Source organism: Nylanderia fulva, unplaced genomic scaffold (genome assembly GCF_048542155.1).
Source record: "Nylanderia fulva isolate GAGA-0341 unplaced genomic scaffold, ASM4854215v1 Scaffold9, whole genome shotgun sequence".
Classification (NCBI taxonomy): domain Eukaryota; kingdom Metazoa; phylum Arthropoda; class Insecta; order Hymenoptera; family Formicidae; genus Nylanderia; species Nylanderia fulva.
The window spans coordinates 1498013-1517678 of NW_028191026.1; the positions used below are offsets into that span (position 1 = coordinate 1498013).

At 33.3% G+C, this 19666-nt stretch overlaps 4 protein-coding genes and 1 long non-coding RNA gene across 12 annotated transcripts in view; 3 read left to right on the forward strand and 2 right to left on the reverse strand.

The window, feature by feature from the left end:
• Window positions 1-2290, forward strand: part of Pmp70 (ATP binding cassette subfamily D member Pmp70) — a 9659-nt gene extending 7369 nt beyond the window's left edge. Inside the window, exon 15 of the mRNA XM_029323045.2 lies at window positions 134-2290. Coding sequence (XP_029178878.1) covers window positions 134-211 — 78 coding nt within the window. The 3' untranslated portion in view covers window positions 212-2290. The remainder of the gene's footprint in view (window positions 1-133) is intronic.
• Rfx (regulatory transcription factor Rfx) lies at window positions 1663-16643 on the reverse strand. 6 transcript variants are annotated; one of them, XM_029323161.2, is made up of 19 exons: window positions 16167-16643; window positions 15640-15811; window positions 15222-15574; window positions 10929-11248; window positions 10218-10398; window positions 9853-9897; window positions 9341-9446; window positions 9158-9257; window positions 8872-9027; window positions 8251-8382; window positions 7639-7820; window positions 7082-7552; window positions 6760-6881; window positions 6586-6683; window positions 6301-6456; window positions 5945-6147; window positions 5713-5866; window positions 5522-5573; window positions 1663-5406 (listed from the first exon to the last, which is right to left on the reverse strand). In XM_029323161.2, exons 3-19 carry the CDS (start codon window positions 15544-15546, stop codon window positions 5366-5368), a joined length of 2844 nt encoding a protein of 947 aa, XP_029178994.1. In that variant the 5' UTR covers window positions 15547-15574; window positions 15640-15811; window positions 16167-16643; the 3' UTR covers window positions 1663-5365. The 6 variants fall into 6 exon arrangements, with proteins under 6 accessions (XP_029178994.1, XP_029178993.1, XP_029178995.1 ...); XM_029323160.2 differs by having other exon boundaries at window positions 10218-10410; window positions 16167-16641; XM_029323162.2 differs by lacking the exon at window positions 9853-9897 and having other exon boundaries at window positions 10218-10410; window positions 16167-16565.
• On the forward strand, window positions 11656-12495 carry LOC114946592 (uncharacterized). 2 transcript variants are annotated; one of them, XR_003822648.2, is made up of 2 exons: window positions 11656-11909; window positions 11992-12495. It is a non-coding gene; the product is annotated as an uncharacterized LOC114946592 (long non-coding RNA). The 2 variants fall into 2 exon arrangements; XR_003822649.2 differs by having other exon boundaries at window positions 11656-11905.
• On the forward strand, window positions 16187-19540 carry LOC114946591 (sorting nexin-7). Its single transcript, XM_029323169.2, has 7 exons — window positions 16187-16462; window positions 16752-16907; window positions 16997-17107; window positions 17236-17400; window positions 17478-17673; window positions 17756-18030; window positions 18126-19540. Exons 1-7 carry the CDS (start codon window positions 16292-16294, stop codon window positions 18483-18485), a joined length of 1434 nt encoding a protein of 477 aa, XP_029179002.1. The 5' UTR covers window positions 16187-16291; the 3' UTR covers window positions 18486-19540.
• LOC114946588 (uncharacterized) overlaps window positions 18573-19666 on the reverse strand; it is a 5663-nt gene continuing 4569 nt past the window's right edge. For both annotated transcript variants that reach the window (XM_029323157.2, XM_029323158.2), the window contains exon 10: window positions 18573-19657. In XM_029323157.2, the coding sequence (XP_029178990.1) occupies window positions 19566-19657 (92 nt within the window). In that variant the 3' untranslated portion in view covers window positions 18573-19565. The remainder of the gene's footprint in view (window positions 19658-19666) is intronic.

The window sequence follows — 19666 nt, forward strand, 5'->3', positions numbered from 1 at the left end:
AGTTGACATACGTATAATTTAGATTTATTTTACTTATTTTGTTTTACTTATTACTGTTCTATTATCATTTATATACTTTTCGTAATTTTTATATATAGTTTTTTATCACTGTTTAATTTTTATGCATTTTCAGTACTATTTACACATGGACGGTCGAGGGAGTTACGAGTTTAAGCCGATCGAACTTGACACAATAGAATTCGGATCGTGAATTCTTGTGTCCCTTGCACACGCAAGAACGCGTCTGCATGCAAGGGACATGTAATTTAGCCTATTCAAACTTTAACGTTAAACAAAATTTAAATAATCGCACAAAGACTAGTAATTATTTATAGATTAGCTGCTCCTTTTGTGAGTGTAAAATATACAGTGTATAATATACAAGATATATCTAAAGAATGTGACATATGATGGAGTAAAACCCACGTGGCTATTCTCAGCGCGTCACTAATTCTTTCATATAAGTATTTGAACTTGCGATGCACAGTAATATATTTTTCTATCAATGTTTTTATAGAGATACAATAATATAATTCCGAAATTTTTGCACAACGAGCTTAGAATGTATATGATACTTTCGACTCTCTGATCCTTACAATATAGAGATCTTTACAGTGTAATTCTGTAAATATATTTCATAATCTACATGTAGATTCTAATGCAAATAATCTACATGTTGATTATATGTACATTTTTATTAATATTGTATTATAATTAACAATTCTTAAAATTTGTATATACATATATTCATAAATATGATAAAAATTAAATTAAAATTGAATACAAAATGATTTCAAAAATAGAACATATCTAAAAATGTATATGTTTAAAATATATTTTTATTTCAAATAATGTAATTGAATTCTTATGAATATAAAACCTCTATTCTCTTCTAAAATGTTTCTTCCATTTAATAGAAATTTCTTATTTTATGCTTATATTTATGTACATAAAATAAAAATATTTAAATTCAATTCAATTTAAAAATAAAATCACAAAAGAAGTGTTAATCTCTAATAAAACAATATTAACAGATTGCGTAACTTATTTTTTTAAGTTTATCATTTTTTGGCATATCATTTTGCTGATTAGCGATTAATATCTTTTATTAATCGCAGCATTTCGCATAATATATACGATAAAATAAATTAATATGCTCTGTTGTACATATAGAAATACAGATAACTGATTACAGCAAAATTAAAAACATTTTTGCCAAAATGTGCCACGATTATTTTTTACAACATAGAGAAAAGAAAAAAATTGATCAAATTAGAATTTGTGGAAATGTGATATTTAAAATTTTGGTTTGTAATTATAAATTACAGAAAGTACAATGCAAAATTATATCAACTCTCGATTTTTTTGGCTAATTTGTTCAAATTTTTTTACATTTCAAATACTTATAGTTTAACAATCCGATTTGTATCTTAATGAACGTTTAATGTGCAATTTGCACATAAAATACTCAAATATAAATAAATTTAAATGAATTTCAATTTAAAACAAAATCCAGAAGAATTTTTTAATCGCAATTTCTCTATTACTTATTTTTAAATTACGATATTTCAAATGCAAATCGACACTTTTTTACATATATAATTAATACAAAATTTCGCTATGACAGGATACAAGTGGTTATTAAAAATCGAGATCGTGCGATTACAAGTTTTAAACATAGATTTATTATTCATTTCTCTAGTGATCCGCACAATTCACACAGACTCCTTTAGAGATTCTTACATCTCGCGCGATTCATATATTATAAGTTTACTGTTGTTTCTTTTTTTTCTCTCTTTTTGAGCGGCGTTCAGTAAAAATAATCTTATTCAAGCGGTAACGAATGACACTTGATTTGTGCAAATCTGGAGGTATCAAAATATCTTCTATACGTTACAAGGAAAAACGATGACACTTTTTCTTTTCCGGTTTCCTCTCGTGGAGCATCACAAATTCTTTTCTCAAATCTGTTTTCCCTTGTCATTCTTCGTCGGAATATATTTAAGGCCGTGTTTATACTTATCTCGCAACATAGGAAACCACGATGTGTGTGTGTTTGATCTTGCATACAGTTATTATCGGATTACTTTTATCCGCCGATCTTTCAGGCGACGACTGTAAAACTTACAATTGGAGCGACAAGTGTAATACAAGCAATGTGACGAGAAGGATGCACAGAAAAGGTGTTCCAGGAGAAGAGCGCGAATGTTCTTTTCCGCTCGCACGTGCATCTTTCTCAACATCCGAGTCGCTTTGCTTGTCAAATTTTCATACATCAGCGGCGAAAGAGCGCTGTGAAAAATCGCTCCATTATATAAAGCCATATCCTTACACTCTAAGTACACATAGGTATCGACGATAGATTTTGTTTTATATCTTTACACGTATAAGCTCATTACAGTTACGAAAACGTCCTAAATCCTGCTCGATATACTGTGCTCGATGTACTCTTCCTCTCTTTTTTCTCAATCCCTATTTTTCTCACTCATCTTAACACTATCTTCTTGTTGACTAGTACGCAGTAATCTTATACAATAAATTAAAGATATCCTATATATCTCTTTTTATCGGCGATGGCGCTACTTGGTGATTTGTGTCAAATAATGTGTTCGCCATAATTAGCTACAATTAAGATGCAATATGAAAAAAGTGCTCATGTTCCTTTATTTTTATAAAATAAAAGGCACACAAGTTTCTTTTTTGCCAAACGTTCAGTCTGTTTTGGGAAGATCGTGTAGCATTATCAGAAATTCAAAATGCATATAGTGTGAATTTATTCTGAATAACATATTAATAAAAAAAAACGATCACTATTTCCTGTATCATTGTGCACATAAAGATATTTATTCTGATTCAGCCAAGTCACTCTTGAATGTGTTAGCATGGTTATCGCTTGTATTATTTTATATGTTAAATTGTAAATTTTATTCGAGAAATAACGCCGCAAGATGTAGACATATATATATATATATATATATATATATATATATATATATATATATATTTAATTTGCAATGCAAAGTAACATGTAATAAATGATTCGACATTTCCTGTGTCTGAAAGTAATTTTGCACGCAATTTTGCATTGTTAAAAATATGACATCAGATAATGGATAAAATTCTTGATTTTTATATAAGCGATCTCATTATTTTTTTCTACATTTTCCTAATCTATTCTCAGCGAGAAATAATATAAATTTAGAAAGTAATTTGTGCGAAAATATAGGATTCGTCGATGCATCTTATAGTTGCAGAAACAAATTAATAAGCAAGTTAATATAAGTTATGCAATGGTGCACTTTGGTTTCGTTGAAACTGCGCGTTTTCACGCATCTACATTGTAATGAATATTAAAAATATTTTTCACATAGAATATACATCGATTAGATTTTCAGCCCATGACACGCAGGCCTCTGATGACTTATGTAAATATACAATTTATCTAAGGTAATACATAATAAATCAACAATATTATACTAAAAGTAAAAAAAGAAACTTGTGAAAAAATGGACGTCTTAAATTATTCTACTAACTTTGGTGGTACGATATAAATAATTAGTACTTCGATTAGTACATGTCGATTTGATTAATCTCTTCTATACACGTTCGATGTTTAAGAAGCAATTTCCGCAAATTATATGGGACAATTCATTATAAATACGTCATTTGACAATGTGCAAAAGTTTCAATTCCACTTCAAACAAATAAAACTCCATGTAATGCAGCTGCGTGATTTCCGCAAAGACACGCATAATACAAATATGTATAAATAAAATCGCCTTAAATAATATACGAAAACAAATTAAACTCAACATATACCGAAACTATAACGATATTGGAGACTTAGATCTAATTTATCTTTACAATACAAAAGTCGCTATTGGAGTGCTTATGAATATAAAACATATACCGACACATATTTTTATTGTAGATATTCTCAACCAATTTTTTTTTAATGAGTGTAATCGATTGTAATCGATTTGCAAACACTCGCTCTTATCATATATACTTTGTAGTTTCTCCTTCAACTTCAACAATCGCGCGTTTATTCGTCGCTATTTATTCTTCATATATATATATACATTCAAGACGCACACTGTATATTCTATCAGTAAATTAAAACGATCTCTGGGTACTTGCGTCTTTCTTTCTCTCTTTTCAATAGAATTTTGTACTATCCGCTTAATTATACTGAGAGAATAGCAATGGACTGCAATAGAGACTGTTCTCAAATGAAACCATCACCATCACACATAGCTCGATGTTCAATCAATAAATTACGTTAAAAAATATGAATGTCGGATATATGTATGTGTAAACTTTAAAAGTTTATATATCATTACAGCAATCTAATCTTTCTCTATTCCGATAGGAATACTTTTGACATATTACCGTCGGTAGGGCGGATTTTTATTTTAATTGGTTACGCGTAATTTGTGCAAACCAGAATTCGCGAGTGAAAGATTAGACATTTGATTTTGGATGTTTTTCTGTTCTCTCGCGTCTTCGTTTGCACAAAGTGATGTTCATCTTAAGCCCACCCAATATAGTTTTCTTTAAGCATATATCACATTTCAAATATACATAATTTTAAAAATGTATTCATTGTCACACGAAATATAAATGTAAATTTATATTGCACTTTTAATATAATAATCCATTTTAAGTGATTTAGATATAAAAACGAAATTTAAATCAAATATAATTAAAACAAATGGTTAAGACAAATATAAATATTTATCTTAAAGAGTATTGATAATAAATTTTAATAATGTTTACTCTTTATGTATCAGAAAAAATAAATAGATAGATTACAAATAAATGGATTAAATTATATTATAATATCCTAAATATATATATATATCATGTAAATGATTAAATTATAAATTATATTAATATATAGAAACATAAAAAAATTATATTTTTAGTAAATGCATTGAATAATTCAGGAAAACATGATCGAGTGGGCTTTTCGTACATGTTCTATGAGGACATGATAAATTCATGGTCCCGTATACTATCCCATTTTTTCCAAAGATGTTTCGACTAGATTCGCGATATATACTAACATCGTGCCAGCGATAGCTTAAACCTGCGCCATACCTGTATATGAGACAAGGCTTTTCTCACGATACAATACCTCTCTTCTCTATGTATCTTATATCACACTGACTTACTTAAATTGTATACATCATGGGTATTATGCAAAAATCCTCTTCTTATATAATCATATAATTTACGTTATACAAAATAATAATTTACGAGACTAGTATGTTCTTGTAAGTAGGCCTGCAATGCTTTCGTGCTAATATTTTCGCATTTTCGTGTGTGCTATACCGGTTTACTCACAAAACTAAAGGCACAGTTAGCTTAGCTTATGTTTAGGTTCGGTCGAATTAGACGTATCTGAAATGCAATTTTGTAGCTTGTATCAAATCAATTTCTCTAAAATATAATTTAAAAAATAAAATTCTAGCGAGAACGACTAACTATACATATTGTACAATATGATGTGCCTCACCTCCGTTAGATGTTGTCCCAAAGCTATTAACTAAAGAACAATTTTGACTTTTCTGAAACAAAAACGATTCTTATTTAATTACGTGAGTAAAATCAACCTTTCAAGAAAATAACTAGATTAGAATCCAAGAAAACGTTTAATTATGTTATGACAAAAGTATTGTAATAATCAATGCATTAAAGTATACTAACATCTCCCATTACAGCTATTGGCGTAGTCCCAGTTGCGATAGCGACTTGATGTTCTATTAAATAAAACATATACTCATCGTAAAGTAATCTAATAAGATGGAAAGATCCGAAACTCGCAGCGCTTCTCAAAGTAAGATCCCGGATAACCATCGAGCTATAAAAGAATTATAATTATAAATTCAATTAAAAATGTAAAAATTATTATTAATATAACAATAAATAAGATGCATACCTATAAAATGACCACTTGAGCAAAAATTGACGTGCAGCTTTAGCAAATGTTGGCTTCTCCTCAAATGGTTTAAGGACTTGTGTGACAACCCCTTTCAACCAGATCGCCCAATCTTCTAGTGAATTTTGTTGTCGTAATGTTGATTTAAAATCCTCTTCCAAACGTTGTACCATTCCGTAATCACATTGACATACCCAAGATGCCTAAAAAAATTAGAAATGTATAATTTTTATGTAATAATATCTTTACTGAGAGAGAAGAAATATATTTATTATGTCTATTAAATTTAAATATCATAAAGAAAAGGGAGAGGGAGACAGATGATTCTGTGGAAATATTTCAAAATATCGACTTACTTGCTCTTGTACATTATGAAAGTCGACACGATTCAGATCAGTTAACATTTGATTGATTTGACTAGGATTTTGAAGCACCGCGCGCGCGGCTTGCGCAAGATGATTTAATGATGTATAGCGCCTTAAAGTTTGAGCAAAAGCTGACACTGCAGTTAACTGAAACCAACAATTATATACAATATAACGTATATATATTTAATTACTTGATCTATTTTCAAATATTTTTGATCTAATGAATATATATTTAAATACATATACATATAATAAGTTTGAATAAGATAATACCTTTATTTCCATCATTCCTTCAGGACAGCCGACCATTGCTGACTGCAACCAAGATTCCAATCCTTTCGCAAAGTTTCGAATAGACTGTGTCAACGAACCTTATCAAGAAAAAAAATAAAATTTAATATACAACCCAAAATAATGGCAATAAAATATTACAATAATTGTACATACTTGGTATCGGTCGTAATACATTAGGCATTAATACTTCGACTAGATTCTGATAGAATGTATAGTCCACTTTTTTGATAAAATCTTGTACTCCTGGGTATTTACACATCTGATATAGTTTGGTTCTGAAAAATATAGATTCATTGTTTATTGCACATGTCAAACTTCATAAATAATATACAATTTATATGCAAATGTGACGAGCAATTTTTATTATTTAAACTAATAAAAAAAACTTACAAAAATATATATAAATTAAGTCATATTCACACATGCAATTTTAAACGATACTATAGAACAGATATTGATAAAATATGGCTCTTACTTTGATAAATATTTTTCCTCTTCGCATTCGTCACCATTATTGTTGTCTTGACTGCGCCAAAATTCTCGCCAAAGACTCTCCACTGTGGCAAATTCAAAATTCAGCACCGCGTCCAAAAACGCCTCGCAATGCTCTCTATATATACTGCGGAACGTATCAATATCCTCGTAGGTGCAATCTTCGGGCAAAGAAGAATCGTGACTGATAAAGATTTCCGGAAAATCGGGAATGGCGCCACTCGCTTCACCGAGATACTGATGATACTGCGGCGGCGAAGAGTTCGACGAGATATTCGTGTTTGCGTGCGCATTATTTTCGTTATAGGATGACTCCTGCTTTTGATTGAATTTGAATCGTTTGGCTTGAGAGTTCGCACTCTGCTGTTGTCTCGATGTGCCATCTTCGTTCAATATAAGTAGAGGCGAGCTTGGTTTCACGCGAATTCCATAATAATGATATTTGGAGTTTCCTCTATAATTAAAATAACAAATCATGTAATGAAAAATATCTCAATCTAATATATAATATATTGTAATATTCTTTACAAAACCCTTTACCTTGTTCCTAAACGTCTAGTTCTCAATCCTAAGAATACAGAACGTATCAATTTCCCGAAGCTGGCTGCATTCACAGGATCTAATTTGTTGTCAGAACAATGGCGTAAATAGTGATTGTAGAGAGTTGATCTTGGAAGGGACACTCCATCAGCAGTTTCATAATTTTCCAGCAACCAATGCACCTATTTAAAAATATATAATTAATACTTATATTTTATAAATAGTGTTGTTAAAAATTGCATTTAAAAAAACGGAAAATAAAAATTATTTTATTTATTTTCATATATAAAAAACTATTACTCTGATTAAAAAGATATAAAAATTGTGGCTCTAAAAAGTAAATTCATCTTAGCAGTAGACAAAATTAGATTCGTTGCGACAATTATTTGAAAAAAATAAATCATATAACTGTCTTTCTACCATCGTTTTTAGTTAGAGATTTCGAAAAAGAAAAAATTTAGAAATTAGACTACGCACAATCTACGCACAATCACGCTCTAACAATATTAGAGCAGTATCTTCAAAGCAATTTAATTAGTAATAGACATGCCAAACAAATATTTATTAGTATGCTAAACAAGCTGAAAAAAGGGAAATTGGTTTCTATCTTACAGTGGCCTGAGAAACTCTAGTGGCATGCGTCATATTTGCGGCCGCAGCCGCTGCCTCTTCCACGGTGACAGTGGTACCTCCAGAATTACCGCTGATCAAGTATGCCCCGCCACTCCCGCTAACCACTGCATCCTATCAAACAACCCAATATACCAATGCATTGTTAATCTCTAAATTGAGAGAATAAGAATATCTCTTTTCGAGTACTAATATTTATGATTTTATTTCAATCGTAAAATCTACAATAAATATTATATTTTTAATTATTAGAGATTATATATTTAATATGAGATGTCCAAAAAACTACACAGATCAATTAAACTAATTTTTATTGTTAGGTTTTTGTTTTTATTATCCTATGTATTTCAGCACACATTTTTGGCAAACTTTAGATATTATAAATTTCTGTTAAAATTCTTTCTAATTATATTTCTGTTAAAATTGAAAAACTAAGAAAATTAAGTCTAAATTTTGATAATCCATACGATCATACACAGATTCTCATGCCTACAGAGATAAGGTAAATACTTTGTATCGCGATTATAATATAATCGAAGCTAATTTATTCAACTTCTAAAAAGTGAAAGCAATCTAAGGAAGTCATGAAACATGCAATCTTACCGCCGTTTCCGTTTGCGGACTAGCACGAGCAGCGGCCGCAGATATAAGCGCGTGAGCAGTCGGATCTCCATCTACTACACTCTGTTGGATCAAGTATGTGCCATTACCCTGTGATAATAACTGTCCGGTAGCTGAGTTCGAGCCTTGTCCTGTGACCTAATTTACGATACAATTAAAAGTTAATGTTAATGTGTACATTATAATTATCATGGTTCTTATCATAATAATTTGTATATACTATTATTGTATTTAATTGTATATACTATGTATATACTATTGTACATACTTGTGCATATGTTACTGGTGTGCTTGCTGGAGTATAGTATTGACTTGAAGCTGGGGTATACATTGCTCCTGCCTCGCCAACAGCATAAACAGGATATGTCCTGCGAAATATTACGTGATTATTGTAGAACGTTTTACAATTAGTTACAAATAGCTTAAGAATTAAATATGCGAGATCACTTACATCTGGCCATTCGCCGGTATATACGTGGAACCATCCCCCTCAACATATTGAACATAGGTTGGATGAGAAACTGACTCGGACCCCACCGCCTCTGCGTCACCGGACACTGCAACAAAAAAAACAGATATGGCTAAATGTCTGAATATAAATCATTTGTATCAACACACAAAGCTCACATGTATGTAAATGCAATGAATTTCATTAAAATACTGCACATAATTGTAAAAATTTCAATAATGGAGAAAATCATGAAGATCTTTTAAAATTTTTGATGCACTGTATTTGGATAAAGTGAGAGAAGAGAGCAGTTCTGGAAATGATTAAAAACTCTAGATTAGTCGTATGTCTGTTGATAACAATGTATAAAATTGAGACAGATAAATAAATTGGATAATACTAAATAACCGATGAATATAAAAGAGTGAAATTCTGTTATTCTAATATTTTACAAAATTAAATGTATGTAAATAATGAAGGATATATTAGGCATGCTGTTTATATTCTGCCCTCACCTACAGCCGTTGTGAGGGACGCGTAGGATGGTGAATCACTCGTGCCTAGTGTAGTCAGAGTGGAAGTACAGAGATGCATGTTTTTCAGCAGCATGGAAAGGGCCAAATCTCTACTCAAACACTATAATTTTTCAAACTGATCCTCATACTCACCGCAAATAGTAAATTTATTCGTAATCAAGTTTCAAATACTTGACGTTAACTTCTATCTATATATTTAAGCAACTAAATATCTATGATTTAGCGTGTAATTATTTTGATGCTACTTGTAATTAGAATTTAGAATTGTGCATTGCAAAGATAACATAAGGACCGATTCTTAATGTTTTATATATTTGAAAGTTACATTTACATTTGACCATTACCTGTAACTGTTATGTAATGCGGGGAACCACTGACAATAGTACCAGCTGATGTAGAAGCAGCGTCAGAATCCACTAGAGTATGTTGGCCTGAATGAGTAGTATTGACTACTACTTGTGCTGTAACATGTGCCGGTGTACCTGTAGAGCCGTTGGAAGAATCTGCTGCTGTTTCAAGTGGATCCTGCACCAATAACTAAATTATTATTTATATTATGTTTGTTCTTTTGCCCCAGGATTTATGTTTATAATAAAAATAATTTTTTAAATTATATATGCCTCTTATATACAATATATTTATAAATATGTACAGTATAGAAAGAGAGTAGGGTATTACTGATTTGTGAATTTTACTTCAACATTTGTGTGTATCATTGTTATCAGACACCAAGAACAGATGGTTCAAACATGTTATCAGATTGGGTGTACAGTACCTACAAAGGTGTACTGCTAACAAAGATATTGCTATACCTACTACATATATATATTAAATCAGTTTTAATATATTTTTTATATTAACTTTTTATTTCTCTAGTTTACAAAAATATATCATAATAGAATACACATCTTTAAGAGAGAAAAAGAGAAGTGATTTGACAAAAGATTATTGAAATTATTTGTACAATTTTGAAGAATAAATAATATGTGAGAGAGTTTTCCCTCATATATTGACAGAAAAGACATATAATTACACTAGTAATAATTATTACTAACCTGGATAGGCTGTAGATTATTTGGACTGGAAGGATCAGGACTTGTTACAACAGTGATGAGTTGCTGGCCTCTGGCAGACTGAGTCTGTGCTCCGTTACCACCGCCACTGGAACTGGAAGTAGTAGTCACGACAACCACGCTTGGCTTAGATTCCACCCCTACCGTTGTGGAGCTACCCCCACTGTTATTAGCTCCGGTGGATGCTGCTGCGAGGGCATACTGGGCTCCTGTCGTAGTCATGGCAATCACTCCTTCACCTCTCTCTACACCCACTGAATCACCACCACCGCTACTATCTCCCCGCTGCTGGAGAGATGAGTCTATAACAGAGATATATACATATATATTCTCTCACTAAATATCAATAACATCTTCCACCAGACCCAGCGTTTAGATCTTTAAGAACACATTATATCTTTGCAACCCTATTTTAATATTAACTCATCAAACGGGAATATTTCCTAATAATTATATAAAAAACAAGATTTATATGTATATATTTATGAGATTTATTATTTTAAATATATATTCTATGTAAATATATCTAAAGTATATTATTTCTATATGTTTTTATTTTTATGACATAAATTATTATATTCAACACACAAAGTACATTTTATTCTCATATTATAAAATTCATATACATAGAAATTCTCAAGATAAAAAAATTTATTACATATAAACACTAATTATTTATATCTTACTTCTCCTTTTGGAAACTTGAACACAAAAGTCCAAGTATCTTCTATAATAAATATATAAAATTGTAAATAAATTTTATTCATTCTGAAGCGTTTATACAATCGATAAATCAATTTGTGAGATAAAGAGAGATAAAGAAAGAATCGCGTATAAATTTAAAAATATGCTAATTATCCAGGAGATGAGAAGTGTATATATTTCGCATACAAAAAATACGCTTTCAGAATTTTCGAGACGAGCGTTCAGAGGGAAGAATCGAAAACGTACATATATATGTATGTATGTATATTCAGTATAAAATATACTATCCGCGTTCCTAACCTATATCTCGTAGAGATCGCAATAACGTACTTCCTCGCAGGTGTGGCATTCAATAATCTGCAGATCAAAGGGAAGCCCCGGAATAGAGCTCGCGATACGACGAACGAAACGCGTCACTGACATTATTACCCGTGTATTTCATGGTGTATCGGCACCAATGGTGTACCTGTTGGGGCGGCAGGTACCAAACACAATGTAACGAGGGGAAGAAATCGGCTGGGGTGGATAGGGGGTGGGGAAGATAAAGGGTGCCCCAAAACGCGCGCGCTACCCACGCGTGACTGGACACACGACTCGCTTTAAGGGGGTTCAAATGTATCAATGAAGGCAGTTGGATCACGAAAGCAATTAGAGAGCATTATCCTGAGTAACTGCACAAACCCCTCATTCTTTTCGCTAAAGATAGACCAGGGAAGCTAATAAGCGATGTACACTCTGCTTAATATGTTTTCCTGCTCCTCTGTATAGGGACAGGTGAAGCTGGATAGATTTTTACTCCCTCTCTGTGAAAACTTTTTGCAATAAAATATATAATGAAAGATTATTGCGTTGCCTGCATATTATTTTGTTCTATAGGGGAGATAAGAATCTCTGTTCATATTTTGAAAATCATAACATCGCTACTTGATATTATTGATCAGAATTGTGTAACTGGATATCTAAGGGCTACTTGTTTTGATATACATATCAGATAATTAATGTAGGACTTACTAGGGAAATGAGAAATATGAAATATAATATTGTATTACATCGCATAAGTCTTTATCCTAATACAACTGAAAAATAGATTGCTATGCGAATAATATAATATATAAAGGAGAAATATTTCACTGTTTAATTCAACAATATTGTATCTATATTGTAAATACATTTTTAAATCAAATTTGGAGAGAACTCAACATTCATATTTTTTATACAATTAAAATGGTCTTTTTCTGACAATATTTTTCTACACAAAACATTGAAGCATCTGTTATATTATTTCTAGACTTGGGGAGATATGTCTTATATAGTATTTGCTGCCAAATGTTACTGGTAGGCTGATATGATAGTCTGTGTTTGTTACCTACACATATAATGCCATAAGTGCACCTGGCCTCTGTTACGCATGGCTGATTGGGAGAAACTTATGCTCTTTAGTCCTTCCTATCTATACAATGCACTTACATATTTCCCTTATATTCAATTTTCCTGTGTAATTTAATTTTTTTATAAGGAAGAAATTATTACTCAAATTTATAAATATACATATAAATAAAATTTAATTATCTGTACATTAGTATTTTTTCTTGGTTCCTACAAAAATAATGCACCTGGAGTCAGATAAACTCAGGGGTGAGAACTTATGCAGATGTTGTAAAGTAAAACAGCGGAGATAAGAAGTAGATAGCATGAAATCAAATGATAAACATTAGTGACAAAAATGCAAAGTCATAAATCATAACAAAAAATAAAATAAAATAGATTTCTTAATATAATTTACATAGTATGTTCAAAGAAATTGATTTTGAAGCAAATCAAGACAAAAATGACTGAAATATACCAGAGAGCTTAGAGGTATAAGTTGCAGGGAAGATCTTACAGCTGAAAGGTTGCATTCATGTAATTGATAAATCCATTTTAATTGGAAAACCTGGTTCAGACGTTATTAGACACCCCATAGAAAGTATAGTATAATAGGGTCAGCAATGCATTACAAATTAGGGGAATATATGAAGCCAGAGATCTGCAAAGGTCTGACCCTGTTACAGAGTATTCCAATATGATATTCAGGTTCAATCAATATTCGTTATATGTACAGAAAATTTATAGCAGTAACGTAAAGAAAGAACTGGACCATCGTAAAGCTATGTGATTTGAAAAATATATAATTCTAATTTTGCTTTTACACGTATTTAAATATAGAGAAAATTAATTGAAACCAATAACAAATAGATTTTATAAACTATCCAAGAAGATGCTCCATAAATTACTTTTATTACAGACAAATTTCCTGTGACTTGTCAAACCGCATTATTCTAGTGAGCAGTTAATTTATAAACTCTGTACATTTATTTGTAAAAAATTCGAACTTTGATAGAGGGATAGTTTCAAAGTATCCCCTCAAACCTGCATATCCTTATTGTATACAAGTCTATAAATAATATCAATCGCCAGAAAAGAACAACGGCGACGTCTCTGTCACCTGTCATCGACATTTGAAATTCTGAACAACGACCGGAGAATTCGGATGACTATCCGGGATCTGGTGACCTCTGTCCTTTCCCGTATACCTTCTCTCTTTTCCACTCACCTGTCTTCATGAATAGCGTGTGCTCGAACGCAACGGCGCCCGGGCGCACTCGTGCGGCCGAACGACGTGTCTCCCCGTCTTCCTCGTCGTCGTCGTCGTCGTCGTCGTCGTCGTCGTCGAGCGGGTGCGCGCTCTCTCTCTCTCTCTCTCTCTTTCTCTCTCTCCCTCTCTTTCCGACTTCTTTTTCGCTCTGTCACACGCGCGTACACACACGCACCCACACACTCTTCCTTTTTCTCGCTCGCCCTCGTTGCTCGGTCCCTCGATCCTGAAGGCGGCCCGTCACCCAGGAAACCGCGGTCGGCTCGTGGGGCGCCGGTACAAAGCGCGAAAAGAGCGGAGCGACACACTTCGACGAACCTCTATACTTTGTTGTGGACGGCTGGCCGGAGTGGTGTTGCTTGTCTGCTGCTACGGTCGCCTTGGCTACGGCATCACTGACCGCGTCACGACCAGGAACGTACTCGTCGCGCGTGGCGCCACAGGTGATCTCTTCGTCGCGGTCCGAATTTCATTCCACGTATCTTGTTTCGAAGCGTCCTCTCACATGTCGTCCCAATCCGCGAGAAGAACGCGATTATGATGATGAGATGACGCGTCGACTCTCTTCGTCGATGGAAAAAACTCGCACGGCGATGCAAAAGCGCGTGTCATAATGCGGCTTTCGCGGCGCCACGTTTGACGTTTGACGCGCGCAGCGCTCGATGCGCGCGCATGCGTCTACAATGACGTAACAAGGGACTTGATCGCATATTTGCTATCTCTCTCTGGCTTCTAAACTTTTCGCTCCATTTTTATTTCTCGATATATAATTGCAATTTAAGGAGAAAAGAGGAAACTATAAGCTTAAAAAGAATGAATTTTAAATAAATAAATAAATCTGACACATTTTCGACAGCTGTCAAATGTATAAAATTTGCTGAAGCCACTGAGAGAGCGCAAATTATTATTATGTTTTAAGAATGATAATTACTTACAGAACAACGGTCGATTCCTGAGAAAATAATAAGGCATGTCCGACCAATATTCATCCACCATCTTTGTTGACAGGAAGAAATTTTCCGCAGGAAAAGATCGGCGCTTGAGTTTTCGCGCTCGGCTGCGTTCCTTTTTTCTGTTGGCGCTTTCGAATCGTCGAATCCGCGGGAAATTCTTCGAGTCGCCGGTTTCCAGAGATACCGTTTCCACGGGATATCCGCGAAAATATCTTCCGTAACCGCGAGACTCGCGCGAGACGATCCCTTGACGATGACAATCGCCGATCGTTCGTCGATTATTTTTACGTCCAACGTCGTCTGTCATTGTTGAACGCGTTGTGTCGGCATAAAATCTGAAATTCATGTACATAGAATTTGTCAAAATAACGTTTAATCGTTCGATTATAAAATTCCTTACCTGAATCCATTGAAATATATTATTGTACATATTGCACTTTACTCAAAAAATGTGAGTCGGTCCGATAAGTACAATGAAGTTGGCGCAGAATTTTGAATCGATAATAATCGATGATCGATATATATCGATTGCAGGAGCGGATCGATCGAGTTCGAGACCCCCCAACTCTCCTCTGAAATAAAACGATAAATCAATATATAATTTTCGAATTTGACATTTTCTAAAAACATATGAAAATAATTTACAAGTCAATATTAATTATTATTAATTATTAATTCTTCAGTCGCTCGATTAATCGAATTATATAGTCTTCTCGACTGACATCAAAAGTTCGAGAAATCATAAAAATGCGTCTAACCACAGATTAATAGAATCTGTGGTCTAACAATAATAATACAAAAATATAAAAATGGAAAGTCAGATCTCGTATAATCTGAATATATATATATATATATATATATATATAACGTAATAATGTCACTAATTTCGATGCTTGATTAACAAAAGTTTGGAATAATATATATTACTTATAATCAAGCGCATTCCCCCTCATCGGCCACCTTGTTCGCGCATCAGGATCTGCGCGCATATGTCTCGAGGGTGGGTGGTGTAAGTGATCACCTGGCGTGTTGTCCGAGTGTCGCGAAAAAAAATGATGACCTCGTCGGAAACGTCGGAGGTGGAGAATCTGGGAGGCGGGAAAGGTCCCGAGGACTCGGCGATCCTGGAAGTGAGCTCCATGGCGGTGGGCGGGATCGTCAAGCAGGAGTGTCGCGACGTCGATTTCCTGTCTAACTGCAGCACCTCCATCGAAGGCTCCGTGGTACGGGAGACCAACATAACCTGGAATCCATTTTGACAGTTTACTTTCATAGTTCGCTTTGCGCCTCGTGTCGGCAACGTCGAGGCCGCAGTAAAGAATGACCGATATGTAAATTACAATTGTAGTAAATATCATTTTTTATCACACATGCATTTATATGTACGTGATTAACATATGCGATAAGCTCGCGCGTGCGCATGTAGACTTTGATAGTGAACTTTGTTAGGAAGGATAAATTAGAGAGAAAAGGAAAGTTACTGCAAATTGATTTAAATATTTTTTTTTGCAGATTGCATCTCCTTCTATCGACAGCTTCTCTACTCTGCCGGATCAGGAGATATCAGACTTTCAGACAGACTCCCGAGATCTGCAAGTAAAAGTGGACAATCCGCAAAAGCATCTGGAAACCTTGGAGACGTATATTACATTCCGTATAACGACTAGAGTAAATAGAACCATAACAAAATATGATTTGAGTCATGTAACTGTAATATTAATATATGGCAATCACATATGGAATAATGTACTTTATAGACTACGCGTCCAGAGTTTGAAGAAGGGGAATATGTAGTACGCAGGCGCTACAATGATTTCATATGGCTGCGTCAAAAGTTAGTAGATAATTATCCGACACATATTATACCGGTAAGTCTTTACTATTATTTTTGATAATAATGTAAAATATACATATAATTGTAAACATGGAATATTTCAATGATTAGACATTAAGAGATCACAGACAAAAGATTTACAAATCTTGGTTTTCATTACAGCCAATGCCAGGCAAACATACACTCCTTGCTCAACTGGATCGTTACTCCAAAGAATTTATCATAGCACGCATGAAGCTTTTGCATATATTTCTAAACAGAGTGGTGAATCATCCTATTCTCAGTTGTGACAAGAATCTCCATATTTTTCTCACTACTAAACCTGCAGTAAGTATAGCCCTAGTATAAAAACAATGTCTGCTATATTATAGTCCTAAGTCCTAAATTATGATTACTGTATGCAGGAATTTCTCGTTTATCGTAAAAATCGTGGAAATGTGCTCGGGAAAGTGACAGATTCTTTGCAAAACATGGCAACTACATATACAATGAAACAGCATCATTTGGAGTTTGAGCAGATTCGGGACTATTGTACAGCATTGAGTGAAAAACTGACGGCCATAGATAAAATCAATCATCGTATACATAAAGAAAGGCAAGGTGCGTAAACTGAAATTATGTTCAAATATCATGTTGTTATTTTAATAAAATCCAGCTTTTAATAATTTTCTTTTTGTGATAGATTATTTAGTGGAGCTTCATCAATTACATCCCATATTCACACTGTGGGCAACCTCAGAACCGGAACTTGCGGCTATTTTATTAGCAATCGCTAAGGCAATAGAAACTAATGCAATAGCTCATCAGAAACTTTTGGAAAACGTTCCTAACGACGAACGTGAATACATCTCGTATATAGAAGCGGTCAAAAATGCATTGTCCCGGCGTGATTCGATGCAGATTGAATATGAGTTAACTGTTGACGTATTAGCGAAGAAGAGATTAGAAAAAGATCAGGTACTAATCTTACATTTTATTTTTTAATCTTTAAAAATTTTTTTAAATCAACATCTTCATATTGAAAGAGGCAATTGTATTTCTCTTTTGTTTAGTTGGTAGGAAATACAAACTACACAGTACCTGCACAAGGTTGGGGTGGATCTTTATGGAAAGCAGAATCTCGGGATGAAAAATTGGAGAGACTCGGCCAAACCATTCCGCGATTAGCTAAGCAAGCTGAGATACTACAGGATCGCGTGGAATGCGCAAATGAGAACTTGCGAAGCGATCTGCAAAGATGGAACGTAGAAAAACAACAAGATCTCAAAAATATGCTAATTACGATGGCGGATCGACATATCAGACACTATCAACAGTGCATGAACGCGTGGGAAGAAATTCTCGCCGGCCTTAAATTGGATGGCATCGGATCTGATGTCAACGGAGGACCGCCTGTTAAAATACCTGTTTAAATTGCTAGTCTTTCTTCACCAATCTAAAAAAAAAATATATATAGAATAAATACTCGTTACACACATACAAAGGTAATAATACACCAGTTCAAGAGCATCTCTATTATTAAATAATGACACAAAGTTTATTGCAAATCCAGAGAACAATCTATCTTGTCAGCTTCGATATCATTGCTTTTAAAATCAAATCACTTCTTTGAAATCTCAAAATTGCCACACAGTAATGGTAATTCTTTAATAATACGGAATTGCAATGAACGCGTTTAATGATAATAAAAATCGCGCATTTATGTACATATATAATAATACGCTAATATCAAAACTCTATTTGGAAAACGCCTTTATGATACAATAATCTTGTGATAATGAAAAATTAAGTATGTAATTGTATGCGTTTGGTCCTATATATATATATTTATATATGTATATGTATGTGAGGGAGCAAATTCTTTCAGTATATATCATGTATAGGAAAGATTTTCCAATTTTCCTTCTTTTTTTAGGGGTTTAAATCGTGAATTATAATTTTAGGGACCAAGCATCGAGCCGATATTATCGCCATTATCTCTTTTCTTTCTCTTTCTTTGAATCATATTACAATATATTTATTGACAATCAGTTTAGCCACCTACATCTACTACTTACCAAAGTACAGTTACCATGATAGCGTAGAGATAGCATTAATGTCAGAATATACTATAATGCTGATAAATTTTACAAATTGTGGAGCAAAACGCTTAAAACTTCGTTGTATCATTAATTAGTACCTTTAGTCTATGGTATCTCTAAGTTATGAACAAGTCACGTCGCAACTTAATCGTTACGCTCTTGGCAACACGAAAAAAAACGTAGTGAGAATTCTATATATGGCGCTTATATATTCTTCTCCTTGTGACTATTATTTATGCTAGAAAAGAAGGTACTCTTTGTTATTTGTCATAAGTAAAACGCGGAATACATTTCCTATTTACATTATATGCCGTGATATGCTAGGCGCATAAATTAGCATAAACGGCGAAATCTGTATTAATAAATAAATTATTGTTTGCAATGAAGTTTGAGATGGCTTCTGTGTTTTCTTCACTCTATTAAGGTGTCGTTCGTTCGTTCTATTGGCGTTAGATAAAACTGCACCAGATTATCTAGATCGGTGAGTTTGGTGATAGATTCGCCTGCAATTT

Bases quoted from the DNA above. Each gene is read 5' to 3' on its own strand.
- Rfx (XM_029323160.2), bottom strand. From the start codon at position 15,546: ATGACAGACGACGTTGGACGTAAAAATAATCGACGAACGATCGGCGAT. The intron at 6,457-6,585 runs GTATTATCTTAT...TGTTGGTTTCAG, and splicing joins AAGGAATGATGGAAATAAAG to TTAACTGCAGTGTCAGCTTT. The intron at 5,574-5,712 runs GTTAGTATACTT...TTTTTGTTTCAG, and splicing joins CAATAGCTGTAATGGGAGAT to AAAAGTCAAAATTGTTCTTT.
- LOC114946591 (XM_029323169.2), top strand. From the start codon at position 16,292: ATGATGACCTCGTCGGAAACGTCGGAGGTGGAGAATCTGGGAGGCGGG. The intron at 16,463-16,751 runs GTACGGGAGACC...TTTTTTTTGCAG, and splicing joins CCTCCATCGAAGGCTCCGTG to ATTGCATCTCCTTCTATCGA. The intron at 16,908-16,996 runs GTAAATAGAACC...TGTACTTTATAG, and splicing joins CATTCCGTATAACGACTAGA to ACTACGCGTCCAGAGTTTGA.